The sequence below is a fragment of the Rhincodon typus genome, chromosome 22, assembly GCF_021869965.1.
Source record: "Rhincodon typus isolate 14 chromosome 22, sRhiTyp1.1, whole genome shotgun sequence".
Lineage (NCBI taxonomy): Eukaryota > Metazoa > Chordata > Chondrichthyes > Orectolobiformes > Rhincodontidae > Rhincodon > Rhincodon typus.
In genome coordinates, this window is record NC_063353.1 from 14,586,219 (window position 1) to 14,602,162 (window position 15,944).

The window sequence follows — 15,944 nt, forward strand, 5'->3', positions numbered from 1 at the left end:
AATCTCTACTCAAGGCATAAAACAAACCTTCCACATCAGACAGGGGTACACCTGCGCGTCTGTCAACTTCGTCTACTGCATCCATTGCACCTGATATGGCCTCCTCCACATCGGTGAGACCAAGCAGAGACTCAGAGACCATTTTGTAGAGCATCTGCACTCTGCACATGACAAACGAGAACAACTCCCCCTCCCACTCCCTGGGTGACATGTCCATCCTGGGCCCCCTCCAGTGTCACATTGACGCCACCCACAAACTGGAGGAACAGCACCTCATATTCGGGAGCGTACAGTCCAATGGCCTAAACATGGAATTCACCAGCTTTAAAATCTCCCCACCTCGGGCCTCATCTCATTCCAACCCTCCCTCTCATCCCTGCCTTCTTGACCTAACGCAATCTGTCCACCTTCTCTCCCACCTATCTGCCCCTCCTACCTCACTGACCAATCTCCACCACTCCCTACATGCACTCACCTATTACCATCCCACCTACTTTCACCAACCCCACCCCTCCTCTCTCTCTATATTTCTGAGCTCCATTGCCCCTCCCCATTTCTGAAGAATAGTCCCAACTCGAAATGTCAACTTTCCCACTTCTCTGACACTGCCTAACCTGCTGTGTTTCTCCAACTCCACAATTTGTTATCCCAATATCATGACTTTTTACTAGTAGAGATAAATCTGTTGCATCTACTAAATGAGTAGATCTATACAGTCAAGTCATTCAGGACAGGGGAGCAGCCCAAATGGTTTTCCTATTATTGTGGGATGCTTCCTGCTTCAGGCTTTCCCATGATTACATCAGAAATTATCTAAACATATAATTTCTGGGTCCTTTAATAATCTTCACCAATACCAAACCAATTTCTTGATTTAGTGTGAAAATTTGCTTCATTACCATTGTCTGCAAAACCTGTCGCCGTGATTATCGGAAGTGCCACCATCACTAATCCACTCCCACTCCACACATACTTCATTAGAAACTGCTCCAACATAATGTACCAAAGTCTTTTGGATAAAATAAGATTCATCTGGGCAGCAAGTGACTTGTAACTTCTCTGTAGCTGGTTCATTTCCACCTAAGAAAACAAAATAGAAGACAACAATAGTATAAATATTACATATACTAACTTTACTTTAAAATAAGGAAAGATATTGTGCAAAACGTCAAATGCATTTAAGTACCTGGAATACACAGAATTACTGGTAATTTGAAAAGTGATTTGGATTTTTGAAACAAGTTCCATGAAAGAAGATACTTTTGCAGGATTTACTAGAACCAATTTTTCAAGTTCTAAAAGAAAATTGTCTTCAATCAAGGTTTCCACACTACACAAATCTCCCCCACTCCACTGTGGTTGTCAGCGCTTTCATCTATTTGACCTTTTTTCCATATTTCTTAGCTCATTCCTGCACCTCTCTCCCAGATCCGCAAATGGGTTCCCCTTGTCATCATTTTCCATCCACGAGCCTTCACATTTAAAAAATCATCCTCCACCATTTCCACCACACCCAACACCAAACATATCTTCCCCTCTCCCTGCAAAGAGCATCGTGAAGGAACTGATACCACTCTTCAGTCACCCAAAAACTTCATTCACTTTTCATTGCAATTATATAATATCTGTCTCTTTAACCCCTCTCTTCTCATTGTCCTTAACCCCAAAACACTAATTCCTGGTGAAGCAGCAGTTATCTTACACTCCTTACAATTTAATATATTGCATTGCCTGTTCACATTGCAAGGTCCTCTGCACTGGAGTTAATCAAACACAGACTGGATGGCTATTTTACAGAATATTTGAAAGCAGTACACAAGCATGATGCTAAGTTTCCAAATGCTTGCCATTTTAAACTTGATCACATGTTCATGCTTCTGCCTCAGCCTGCTGTGCAAGTTTGAGGAACAGCACCCTATTACCTACTTGGGCACCTTCCAGCCTTCTCATCTCAACAACGAATTCAATAATTTCAGATCACAAACTCTGACTCCCATTCTGGTTCTGTTTCTTTGGTCATTTGCCAATCTTAATCTTGTTTTTCACATTTTTGCTTTGGGCCAGAGCTGTTCATTATTTTGCCACTCATACTCACAACGAATAAATATTTTTATTTCTTTACTACAGTCCCATAGCCTGTGTGTTTTATTCCATTACACATTTGTCATTTAGTCTGTCTTGTCCTCTACCCTATCCCAGGCCTGTCCTTTTGCTATTCCACTGCCTTCTATCGTTCAACAGCAAAAATATCCATAACATTTTCACCTTTCTTCAGTTCTAAAGAGTCATACCTGATACTTGGCTTCTCTCTGCACAGACCTGAGTATTCCAGCACTTTGTTTTTATATTTGCCAGTACAATAGCACCTAACCTATTGTGCCAGAGATGGAAAAAATTAAATAGCAATGAAGAACGTGAGCAACTTTTTTCTTCCAAAAAGGGGTTAGCACACACGTTAACGAAAAGTTTTAAAACTAACGTTGAAATTTTAAAAGAACTGCAGTTATGATTCTTATGAATGTTGGATCACTATTACTTAAATAATTTCAACCCATGACTTAACTGACAAAACAGCATCAATATGGATTATAAGTTGTATCAAGTACTTGTCCCAGTTCTTTGCCACATTAAACGAATTCCATCATCTCATCCACCGCTCCAAAGCTAATCTACCCTTCGCAGGCTTTCGCTCTCATGTCACCTGCATCAGATGCATTCTAACCTACCCATTTGTCCTGTCAACTTCACCCTTCTAACCATTCTATTTCATCACTCATTGAAAAATCTCTCCTGCCACGATAACCTTTTTATTGGGATCGAGTTTTCATTCATTTGTTCTTCAACAACCATAGCTTACCCACCAGCCGCCACCAAACACTGAAGGCTGCATATCCATAGCACTCTTCATTCTTCCACACATCCCACATCCCAGTGGATGCATTTCGATCATCCACTAAACAACAGACATGCCCCTTAAACTGACCAATCAAAACAATCCAGATAAACAAAAGCTGCCTATTATTATAAATTAGTGTAGTGACGTTCTTTGAATGATCTGGTCAACAAATAAATCAGGAGGGTGTTTTAAATTTCTGAAGTTACTATAAAAATATAATAAACAAAATATGACTGACTAATTAGTTCTATTATTGTAACAATATCATAAAATCATTGCACCTAACAGTACAAAAGGCGGCCATCAACCCCATTTTGCTTATGTTGGTTCTTTGAAAAAGAGCTGCTCATTTTGGTTCCACACCACAGTTTGATTTCCCCTACGGTCCACAAAATTTGTATTCTTCAAGCATATTCCCAGTTGTCTTTTGGAATTTATCAACTTATTGCTGTGATCACCCTTTCAGACAATGCATTCTAGATCTTAACAGCCCTGTGCCTGAAGAAAACTTCAAATTTCACCGCTATTTCGTTTGTCAATTATTTTAAATGTTTGACCTCTGGTTATTGTTCCACTTGCTAGAAGCAGCATTTCTCCCTTCTTTTCCAAAAGCTTTCATTAACTTTGAATATCTCTAGGCCACACCTTAACCTTTTATGCTTTAACAATACCAATCCCAGTTTCTCTGGGCATTCTTCAGCACATGGAGACCCAAATTGTACACAATATTCCAGCTAAGGCCTGATCTTTTTTCAAGATTTCCATAACTTCCTTACTTTTCTCCTCATTATCCTTATTCACAAAGCCAAATATCTTAATTTGCTTTCTTAACTACCCTGTCATCTTTAAAGAATCATGAATATGCAACCCCAACCTTCTCTGTTCTTGAATTCACCTCAAAATATTAATTATTTTGATAACATAAACCATGTGTGCCCTGCCAATGCAATAGAACAGTAAGTTGATGTCACTGCAATTACAATGTGTCATCATCGCACTGGGATTGAAAGTTAGGGCCACTAACATGATTCTTGTGTGCGCACATTATTGCCACCTCTCCCCTGCCACTCCTTTCTCCACTTCCCTCGCTGCCTTGCTTGATATTTTGTTCATGGAGTGCAGCAAAAGTGAGGTAGTAGGTGAGGGAATGAGAGCTCTTTCTGGAAGGTCCTCTGCATCAACGGTTTTGCAACTAATTTCAGGGGCACCAAGTTGGAACTTATAGTATGAAGTCATAGCATCAGTCCTACAATGATGTCACAGGCACTGCAACTGCATGGGCTTTGGTGCACCCATCCTGCAACAGCATAGCTTATACAAAATGTTTTAGAGTAGATTTGTAGCTCGGGTTGTGGATGTTGTGGTTGGTTGGCTTGCCGAGCTGGTGGTGTTGTTCGATGAAGCTTCATCGGCGGCTGCACTGATGATGTTACCCATCAGGGTAATGAAATGTCAGCGGAACAACAAACCAGCTCAGCAAGCCAACCAACGACAACAAAGGCAAAATGCTAGTAATATTAGAGATTTAAAGTATAAACAAATGCTGGAAATACTCTTGCAGCACCTATAGCCAGAGAAATACACTGTTCCTTACTGTGTCTGTAATTTCATACATATCTGTCACTTTATCATTTTATGTCATCCTGAAGGCTGTGAATATCCCCTTTCTTATTGACTATTTTGCAGAGGGCACAAAACTTGGCACAATTTAAAACTGACATCCCAAGTCCTAATGCTAATGCTTGAGGATGCCATTGCTTCTTCCTCCCCAGTCAGAAAAAAAAATCCGTTCATCACTACTCTCTGCCTGCTATTCTTTAGTCATTACGTAACCAGGTTGCCAAAATTCCTTTCATCCCATATGCCTTTTTTTGAATATGTTTGTTATCTGTGACTTCATCAAATGCATTTTCAACGTCCATAGATACCACATTTAATGGTCTATCAACAACGTTCTTTCTTCTTCATTGAACAATTGAACAGATTAGTCATTAACAATTCATTTTTAACAGATCTGTGCTAGTTATGCCTTAATGGCTGAGTGCTCTTTAAATACACTTACTTTTGTCCTTGGAAAAAGTTTTCCCCATTACTTTTTCTACCACTGATGTTAGACTGATTCTCTTTTGTAATTAGCTTTCTCTCTGTTTTTGAATATATGTAACATTTGCAATCCTTCAGTCTTCAGGCACCATTCCCATATCCTGAACAGGAGCAGAAGCAAGCCATTTGGCCCATCATCTCTCCTCCATCATTCAATGGAATCATAGCTGATCTAATAATCCTCAATTAAACTTTCCTGCTTTATCCCTATAACCTTTGATTTTCCTTACTGATTAAAAATCGGTCTATACAAGCCTTGATTCTTCTTAACAGCCCAACGTCTATAGCCTTCTGTTGTAAAGAATTTCACAGATTTACTATATTAGAGAGAAAAAATTCCCTCTTTGCCAATCTGTCTTAAGTGGATGAGCCCTTACTCAGATTATGTCCTCTGGTCCTAGTCTCTCCCACAAAGGAGAGAACAACCTCTCTGCATCGATCTTGAAAGCACCCGAAGAATTTTGTATATTTCAATAAGGTTTCCTCTAGTTCTTCTAAACTCCAATGAGTACAAGGTCAATTTACTCAACTTTTACCCAAAAGAAACTCCCTCCATAACCAGATCAACTAATGAAGCTTCTCTGGATCGCCTCCAATGCCAGTATATGTTACCTTAGATAAGGGGACCAAAATTGCTTAATATTTCAGCTGTTGTTTGACTAGTGCTTTGTAGAGTTTTAGCAAGTCATCCCTACTTTTGTGCTTCAATCTCTTTGAAACGAAGGCCAATAGTCCATTAGTCTGCTCTATTATCCAATGAACTCAGATGCTAGCTTTTTGTGATTCATGCACAAATAGCAGAAAGGTAGGACTAGTTTAGTTCGAGATTATGTTCAGCATGGACTGGTTGGACCAAAGGGTCTGTTTCCATGCTACATGACTCTATCACCAACAAATCCGTGCTGCAGCCTTCTGCAGGTTGCGGTCAGTTTCTGTATCTCCATTTCTGCTTCCCTCAGCAAATTATACTCCATCTGGACAAGTGATTTGTTAACAATGAATTTATTTAACACTTATTTTTGTCCTATTCTCCTTTATGTGGAAAAATTCAACTGCTCAGGTAGGAATTGTACTAATTAAGTTTACGGTTATGCCATACTTAATAAACACATAACAGTAAAGTTGCAGTACTTTGTTTATATCAGCTGTCTGTAATTCAAATAACAGAGACATCTATACACGTACAACAATTGCTTGAATAAGGTCATGCTCCCAGCTCACACCTGAGTGCATTTGGGTGAGTTTATAACACATAAAACTTGAACAACAGAGAATATCCAACAGACCAGTTTGCCTTTGTAGATACTTGAATTACAAGCCTAAACGTTGTGAAGATGCCTCCTTTCCCTTCCTTGACTACTTTTGTCTCCATTCCTAGCAAAGGATTATCAAGTGACATTTTGCAGTATCAAGGCAATTGTACTGCAAAACTGCTATTACTTCAAGCCATGTTACGTATAATGCCAAAAGGTTTGTCACTCTCACAATCACAGGATAGGATTTTTAATTCCTGTGAGACCAGAATGGGTGTGGGTGGCATTGAAAATACCACATTGCAGACAAATTTAATGAATTTATTTAAAGAGGTCATTGCTGCTTAAGATTTTGGAGACGGTAGGCAATTAGATAAGGAGCATGATGAAGGTGATAACATAGTCATGGCCATTAGAAGAACTTAGATGGCCTTTCCCCATGAAGAATATTACACAGATGCTACTGGGTGTGCATTGTCTGTGCTCAGAGTTGACTATGCACTTGGGAAGTGCAGGGGGTCATGCATAAACTAGCACAGTGACTTCCACATAGTTGGGGCCTCACAAGCACAAAAACCAGTGGTTTCACCTCCATCACTTAACTAAACTTCTTCGTACCCTAGTCCCTGTAAGGACTCAACTCCATTCTCTCAGTTGCATCTATTGCTCTCTCATCACTGCTAATGCCCTAAACACTCCTTCAAGGTGAAGCAGCAACTTACATGTTCTTTTTTCAATTTGGTCTACTGCATTCACTGCTCACAATGTGGTCTCCTTGACATTGGGGAAACCAAATACACATTTAGTGACTGCTTTGAGGAATACGTCCATTCTGTCAACAAGAATGATCCTGAGCTTCAGACGGCCTGTCATTTTAATTCTCCAATTTTCTCTCACCCTGGCACTTTTTGTCCTTGGCCAACTACACTTTTCCAGTGAGGCTCAATGTAACTTCCTAGAATAGCACTGCATCTTTCAATCGGGCATTTTATAGTCTCTGGACTCAATATTAAGCTGAACAATTTCAAAGTGAAGGATCTACCGGGGACCTGTGTGGAATTTCACAATCCTCAACCTATAAATATGTCAAGGCTGTACGGACACAATTTGTGTCAGGTCACATCATTTTGTCTCATTTTCCCAATGACAAGATCAGTGACGCAGCAGGGCAGTAAGTTTTGTCAAAAGAGTTGATTACTTTCAGTACAGCACACTGCATGTACATAATCACATTGAGTTCACCATATCAAAATGCAACATCATAATAAGAGCAAGATTCCATTCCATGAACGTACAAGTCATCTGTGATCATTAGTACCGCATCTTACATCAAGCATCCTTGAGAACACTAATGTTCCAGCTTCATTTCAAGGGCTGGATGCCTGAAAAGGATGGCTACTGGAAGACCATGGCTACCCTGTGCATCCTCGGCTGAATACTGTTATGCAAAGCCGTGACTGAGGCTTACGTAGCCTATCTTTCGACCAACAGGGAGAAGATATTAGTTTTGCTGAAGACAAGGTTCTGATGCTTAGATCAATCAGGGCGAGACTTGCAGTACATCTTAGACAGACGTTGCAGCGTAATTTTAACATGCTGTGCTCTAGAGAACTGCAGCAAGCAAAGGGAGAATATGATGAATGCTAAAGAGCGGGAAAGTGGCAAGCAGTCTTCTGTGGAGGAGGATGAGGACATTGAGCAGGAGGAACATCATCTTCAGCACGACAGCATTCCAGCATCAGTTGCAACAAGCCAAACAGGAATTAACTGATATCTGGTTCAAGCAGATGTAAAGTTGGTGCTGGAGATCACTGCCTGACTGTAAATTTGCTGCTGCAGCTCAAAATGCAAGCAATCCCGAGAAGCAAATGCAGTTTTTCTTTGTTTATTCTTTGCTTTTACTGAATAGAAGTGAATGCTTTCAACCATTTGAAGGCTACCTGGTATACGATTATCCCACTGAACAACATTAAGATTTTAGATTATGCGGAGCATAGGAAAAAAAAGTAGCATTTCCTTACAAGGAGTTCTAAGGCAGATGACAGTAGGAATGGTTCTTAGAAATGTGTACTTTTGTTTGCAATGAGATGTCAGCATGCCACCTCTGTAGTTTGAAAAGCTTTATTTTTTGGTTCTATCATAGTACGCGCACAGTGCCAGGGAAGTGGCTCCAGCCACACTGGCTGGAAGTGCTTGATGTGGTACAAGGAGATCTTTAAAAATGGCACTTCCAGGGAGCTCCCAATAGTGCTAAGTACTTCTGCCTCTAATAAAAGGAAAGGTAACATGAGCAGGATGCCGTAGAGTCTTGTTACATATCTAATGAGGCAAGTCGTGGTGAATAGAAAACTAGCAAAAGCTCATGGAGGGTAACGTTCTGTGATGCTAGCCAAAATTGATACTTAGCTATTTCTGGTAAAATTGAGCCCATTCACTCTTTCACTGTTTCTCTCAATCAACAGATGCTGCCTAACTTGCTGAGTTTGTTGACTGCATTTTTGTTTTAAAGAGCTTCCTGCACGAGATGCCTGCTTTCTAAGCAGCCCCCATGACTACTTCACTCTCCTGCAATCCAGTCTGCCAGAAGTCTTCAGTCCACCCGTTGAGGATAGATTCTATTAGACAAGGATTATGTCTTGAAGGGATAGTTACTTAGCTGTTAATGCATCTCAAAGACACTGCAACTGAAATCATCTGTACAAGGGACCAGCATGGTGCAGGCCATCAGAAGTTACTGGACTGGTGGGGTGGCATCCTACAGAACACTCCTGCAATTAGGTTGCACATTGCGGTGGTCTGCTACAGTGTCCATATCATGGCACTCCAGACAGGAGGTGACTTTGAAGGGAATGAGGCCCTGGCAACACAGCATATCAGAGGAACAGGAAGAACAGGACTAGGAGGCAGAAGACCAAGATATCACAGCTGTAAAGGAAGACAGCTGAACACAACACAGGACTTCAGGGTCTCATCAGGATGCGATCAATATCAATGAATGCCAGAATAGAGATGAGCCAGCTGAGGCCTGATGACTCAGGAGGACAGCATGGTCTAAAATTCACTTTGAGATGCCAGTGAGAAAATTTCATTGAAAATGTAACCTGAAACAGATCCAAACTTACCAGCAATAAAGGCGCACAACTATTCAGACGTCTTACTAGTCTCCTTCAAGGACTCTCACTTCTCTCTACCACAACATTCCACTTCTGTTGTTTCACCATTAAAAGAACAGAGGCTCACATGCCAATCATATTGTGGCAATGTTTATAGGTTGTTGAAAAACTATGGTGTGGGCTTTCAGTAGGGGCTTGTATGTCCCAGAGTTGGACCTCCAGCCAATAAACTGTGACATGTATATGAAGTTTTATTTGGTATCATTGTGTTAGTGACCCAGTCAGCACACTGTCTGAAATGGTGGCCACCACTTTCACACACTTTGTGAGGCTTTCCTTCTGGGCTTGAATGAAGTGGAGGCAGCCTGCTCACTTGCATCTGCTTGCAACAGAGTTGCAGCTGGCTGTTGTTCTGCTTGAAAGTGTAATGGGGACATATTCAGAGGCTGCTGCACTGGTGTCATTGTCAGGACAGTCAAAGGGCACTGCCCTTCAATCAGAGAGGCCAAGGAGGTAGATGGTGATGATACCGTCCACAATAGATGGCACCCTCATGCAGTATGCCTGCAAAGAGAGGGGAATTCCTGTCTTCAATTCCAGCCCCCTAGTTCCTGCTGCACCTCAATGAGCAGTAATGGTTGATGTGGTCTGTTTAAATGACAAGCAAACTTGCTCAATTCTACAGCAACTCACAACCCTGAAGCAGCTAAGTGACTGCCTAACCAATTAACTGGCTACCCAGCTTAAAATCATGATCAAAGAATAGTTCCCCACCAAAGTGGGCTCATAGGATAATATAGAACATAAGGGGACAAAGGTTCTGGAAACAAAATTTCAGTGCTTACTTTTGTTTCCTGACCCAGGAGGAGAATCAGACCCTAAGTCTCACCAAGTATGAACAAATTCTGTAAAACCAGACCATAAATACTGGGATGAACTCCAGGAAAAATTTCTTTATTTTTCAGGTACTAGATAGCAAGAAAATGATCCTGTCTCCACTTTAGCATGTGTTTCTTTTAATCCTGCACTTTAACTGGTCTGATCCCTCGTTGTCCTTCGTATTCTCATTATATGGTTATGAAAACAAAACATTGAACTACTTGGCAATGATTGTTCAGTGTCTCTCAATTTGAGCATAGCATCTAATCAGGATTGCATGATTCTGACATGGGTCTTCTTGTAACTGAATAGGCTAATTCTCAACTCAAATCTTTGGGCATGTGGAACTAGACAGTAATTAACCACAGTGTTAGTAGGGATTCATTTCAAGGAGAGCTTCAGAGTGTGTCACATTTTCATTGTCCTCCCTTGTACTGCTGGCCATTTGAGAGTTCAGAAAATACAATGTGATAGGGGATAGAGATAACAAGGTGTACAGCTGGATGAACACAGCAGGCCGAGGAGCAGGAAACCTGACAAGCTTTCCTGCTCGGCCTGCTGTGTTCATCCAGCTCTACACCTTGTTATCTCAGATTCTCCAGCATCAGCAGTTCCTACTATCTCTGTGATAGGGGACAGACTTTCCAGCAACTGGATGCAATATTCAGTCTACCAATGCTGGTTTTGTAGGAGTTTTGACTGTGAAAGCCTCTCCATTATCTTCAAGTTATCAATCAGGTGTGGTAAAATACTCTCCACTTGTTTGATACACACAGTTACAATGGGTCTCAAGAAGACTGAAACTATCAAGGACTAAGCAGATCACTTAATTGGCATCCTGCCAACCACTTTAAACTGTCCCTTCACCGTAACACACAGTTGTTGCAATGTGTACAATATTCAAGATGCACTGCAACAATTTGCAATAGCTTCTTCAAAGCTCCTCCATTGTCTGAAAGGTTGACAGCAGCACATGGGAACAGCACCACCTCCAAGTCACATTTTATCATGATTTGGAAAATGAATGCAGATTATTCATTAGCATTCTATTAGTATCATGGAACTCCCTCCCAACACACTGTGGGAGCACCTTCACCATATACACTAGGGCATTTTATGAAGGCGATTTGCTGTGGTGGGAAATAAATGCTGGCCTTGCCAATGTGACCTACATTTCACGAGTATTTTTTTTGAAAAAGGGTGGTCACTGACCTGCAATTTCTTTTTTGTATTTTCACGACCTATAGTATATTTTTCATTCCAAAAGGAAATTTTAAGAGTTTCAAATAGAAGGTTACATTATTTCACTAAGAATGACATTTGTTTAATTAAGTGGCAAACTCCTATCCCTGCAGTAACTGTGATTGTAAAGAAAATCTAATATACTAAAACCTTTATTGTTTATCTTAGTTTTAAAGAATCTTAATATTTTCAGAAACAAATCTTTCATAGGGATTCACTTTACTACGGTGTGAGCTTTCAGTAGGGGCTTGTATGTCCCAGAGTTGGACCTCCAGCCAATAAACTGTGACAGGTATCTCAAGTTTTATTTGGTATCATTGTGTCTGAGAATCAAGTTATTTTGTTAAAAGAAACTGGAATGAATATTCTCTTCAAAATGCAGAGCAGCGCTCTGCCATCAATGGCTGATTTTTTGTTCTGGCCCAGTGGTAACAATGTGTGAAGGTAAGGTGTTAGGGTTGGAAGCAAGGAGAGTGCTGGAACATTAGGGGTAGCTGTGTGGGGATATTTTCCCATGATCAGGAAACTCCAATTTAGGGCATTTTGTCACTACAGGAGCATTACCACCACAGACGGAGGCTTCCAAAGAATTGGAGATGTCCTGGGTGGTCACTTGAACTGGTGTACCAAGGAAAGGAAAGGCTGCCACACCTGCAGTGTTAAATAAGGATTTTCTCCTCTAACATTTCAAATGGTTTGACCCTCATTTTATTTGTACCAAGACTTCCAAGGGCATTTCTATCTGCTGGAGCTGCTAAGATTTCAGAGTTTTTAAGCCCTGTGATTGAACCTGTAGCATCAGAAACTCATCATCCTTAAACAGGGACAGACCCAAAGGCAGTTTACGAGGGGGCCACATCCCAGAACATTGTGCCATAAATCTCACTATTGCCAAGTGTAGGCTTGAGACCCCCTTTGGTGCTAATGACAGTCTTGAAGCCAGGGGAAAAAATCCAATCCTCAATGTTTTTGTTAAGTGTTCTCAACCAAACCCAACATTTGTTTGATACAAGTACTCTAACCTCACTCAGCACATGCTTTCAATTATATAATTTCTCTGAATAAACTCCAAATAGTCCACAACTTTGACTATATCTGTGTTATGTAATCAATTGGAATTGGATTTTGAGAATATCCAAATTTACTTCATCCATGGTTTCGAAATTCACCTCTACAGTTTGTGCGAAATTCAAATCCAGTTATTACAGTGGGATGGTGGTTCAGTAGCTAGCACTACTGCCTCAAAGCATCAGGGACCCGGGTTCAATTCTACCCTCCGGCAACTATCTGCGTGAAGTTTGCACATTCTCCCCATGTCTGCGCGGGTTTCCTCCGGATGCTCAGGTTTTCTCCCACAGCCCAAAGATGTGCAGGTTATTGGCCATATTAAATGCCCATAATGTCCAGGGATGAGCAGGCTAGGTGAATTAGCCATGGGAAATGCATGGTTACAAGGATATGGTGGGGGGTAGGATGCTCTTCGAGTCAGCATGGACTCGACAGGCCAAGTGGCCTACTTCCACACTATAGAGATTCTATGATTCACTGGATCATCTACTATCTCCCACAATTAAATTAACTATTATATTTAAAGGATTAGGAAATTAACCACTAATTCAGCTGGTCCCAACAGTCAATTGGAGTGACAAGACAGCACACCAATCTCTGTCCCAGAATTAGAAAAACTAAGTCAGACAGAAAGCATAGCCCCAATCTACTCAATTTACTATGTAAAAAGACTTTACTAGGTAAGCAAATACTTGTGTGAGGCTCATATGAGAACAGGCTGTTTTTGTTCCATTAACAAATTAATAATGTGCTCAAGGCCACAGCATAAGAAAGTGACTGTAAATTTTGAAGCAAATTGGAAGTGCCACCTTGAAGGGCTGTTACTACATCTGGTGTTGATAACTGTTTCACCATAACTGTTTTGACAAAATGTCACCATCCTGAAATGTTAACTCTTTCTTTCTCCACAGGTGCTGTCTGGCCTGCAATTTCCAATTTTTTGTATTAGTTTCATTTTTCCAGTACCTGCAACACTTTGTCTTTGCATCACAGTGAATCAATTGAAGATGCTCTTCTCGGAGTTAAAAAGGGTAAGGATCAGAATGCAGAGGTGTAGCAGTGCAGATGTAAATTGACCCTGATCAATTCCATGCAACACTTGACTGTACATTGAAACAACTCAACTTAGTATCAAATAAAAAAACCTTTTCAAAATGCACAAAGTTGACTGGCTTTGGCAGAGCCATATTACATTCTAACTTCAAATTCAAAAATGGTAATTTAATAGCCAAAACAAATCTATAACAATGTATATGTTTTATAAACATTGGCAGTCCTAGCTTTCTTCTTGGCTAAGTAAACTGAATTTGCAATCACCACAGGAAGGTGAAACTTAACTTAAAAATAGAATGTAAATATTCCAATCTAACAAGTAGAACATTACCACAGTCAGCAAAATGTTCTTCTATGTCAAGTTAAATCAATCTTTCTTGGGCGCTAAAAGCGAAACAGCAACTTCCTCTGAAGGAGGTTTTCAATCAGGGATTGCAGCACATCAAATCTATTATTACAACAAAGGGTCTGAAAGGAATCCATTTTCCTAAAACATAAATAACCTACACATTACCTTTCTAATCTACAGATTCAAGGTATTAGAGTAATTCTAAAGTGTCAGGTGGCATCTACAGCAATACACTAATGGCTTCAGTGGTACCATCTTTTATCGTTCTGACAGATTTGAACTATCAGTTTAATGAGCTCCAGTTTCACTGTGAAATCCTTACCCTGTGTCCCCTATAAAAAGCAATCTCTTCTGCATTGGCTATAATACGTGAATGGATGTATCTCAAGTATCCCTTCCTCTGAGCTTCTTCGGCCACCAGCTTGCCAAACCTTGGAGAGAAGGCTCGTAATACCCTGGCTGTGGCATAAACGACAAGCCCGGCTAAAAGCGTGGGTCCCGTGGGGTTTGCTCCCCGTGAGGTCGCGGTCTGGATCAGGGTGTAGGAAGTCAGCATTACGTCCAAGATGGGTTTGGTCAGGTTGGAATACAAGTGAGCGATGGACTGAGCAAACATCATGATATCCTCTGTCAGCGACTGGTCGGGGTTCTCCAGCCTTCCGTCCATATTGCTGACCTTGTAATAAGTCTGATCGGTGAAGTACGTTCGATAGGCGTGATCGACCAGGCGAGTGCGAAATGCCAGGGCCAGCTTGCATTCCAGATAGCGGATCACGCTGTTGACGAAGGTGGCCGGTATGGCCACCAGGAGCCATTTGACCAGTTTCAGCACAAAGCTCCTGGGTTTCTTCTCAACGATACTCTTCACTATCTTACCGTCCAAGCTCGCCACGTAAATCGAGAGGAAGGTCCTGGAAATCAGAGCCACCGAGTGCAGGCAGAGCAAGCCTAGCTCCTTGGTGACCAGTTTGGGGAAGAGGATTTTCCCGAGACCGATCAGTTGCTGCAAGAAGTCCGCGTCGACAGCTGGAGATTTCTTGGCAGGGCAGTGGTTGCGGGAATGGCGAGGAGCCGGGGTTTCGGGCTGAGCTTTGCCGTGGAGCTGATGATAGAGGAGCGGGTACAACCTCCTGACACCGTAGGCGGCGAGGAGCAGGAAGACGGCTCTACGGGCGGCCCTGGACTTGGTCCATTTCACCCCGGCCGCCGCATGCAGCAGGTGGGACATTTGCGCCCCGTCAGTGCTCCAGTCCGCACACGGAGAACGAAACGGCGGGGCCGACCGAGAGCGAAAAGTTACCGAGTGTCATGGTGCAGGGCGCCCATCGGTTCCGCAAACCTGAGTGCCGCTCGCAGGCGCTGCGGGACCGCGTCCGCTTCCGTCATCGAGCGGGCACGCTCTCGCCTCCTGTTTTGTCGGTGGAAGGGGGGGGAAGGGGGCGGCGCGAGCGCGCGCCGTGCGCCACCCAGCGGACACGCGCCCGCTCCAAGGGACGCCAGCTGCAGGCAGCGTCCCGCCGGCGCGCGGCTCGTCGCCCACGCGCTCGTCCACTCAACGGGCGCGCGCGCACCGCCACCATGCAGCGTCCGGCGGCCGCGCGCACAACGCCGCCCCGCTCCATGCAACGTGATGAGGAAACTAATGGGGAAAACAATTTCTGAGGGACAGAATCCATTCTCCATTTATCAGTACTGCTCTGCGAGAGGGAGGTCATGTCTAACAAATTTGATTGTGTTTTTCGAGGTGACCAGGTGTCTGAATAAGGTTGGTTAAGAGCTAATGGGATCTAGGGCAATCTGAATTATTTAAATAGCTTAGACAACAAGGTGCAGGGCTGGATGAACACAGCAGGCCAAGCAGCATCATAGGAGCAGAGAGGCTGACGTTTCGGGCCTAGACCCTTCATCAGAAAAGGGGGAGGGGAAGGGGGTTTTGAAATAAATAGGGAGAGAGTGGGAGGCGGATAGAAGAGGGATAGAGGAGAGGA

At 42.3% G+C, this 15,944-nt stretch overlaps 1 protein-coding gene across 2 annotated transcripts in view; it reads right to left on the minus strand.

The window, feature by feature from the left end:
- LOC109920746 (ATP-binding cassette sub-family D member 2-like) overlaps positions 1-15,338 on the minus strand; it is a 94,663-nt gene extending 79,325 nt beyond the window's left edge. For both annotated transcript variants that reach the window (XR_007264448.1, XM_048610122.1), the window contains exons 1-2: positions 14,279-15,338; positions 900-1,080 (exon numbers count right to left, since the gene is read on the minus strand). Coding sequence is in view for 1 of the 2 variants with exons in the window: in XM_048610122.1 (XP_048466079.1) it covers positions 900-1,080; positions 14,279-15,184 (1,087 nt within the window). In the remaining variant the exon portion in view is untranslated. The remainder of the gene's footprint in view (positions 1-899; positions 1,081-14,278) is intronic.
- Between the last annotated feature and the right edge of the window lie 606 nt (positions 15,339-15,944).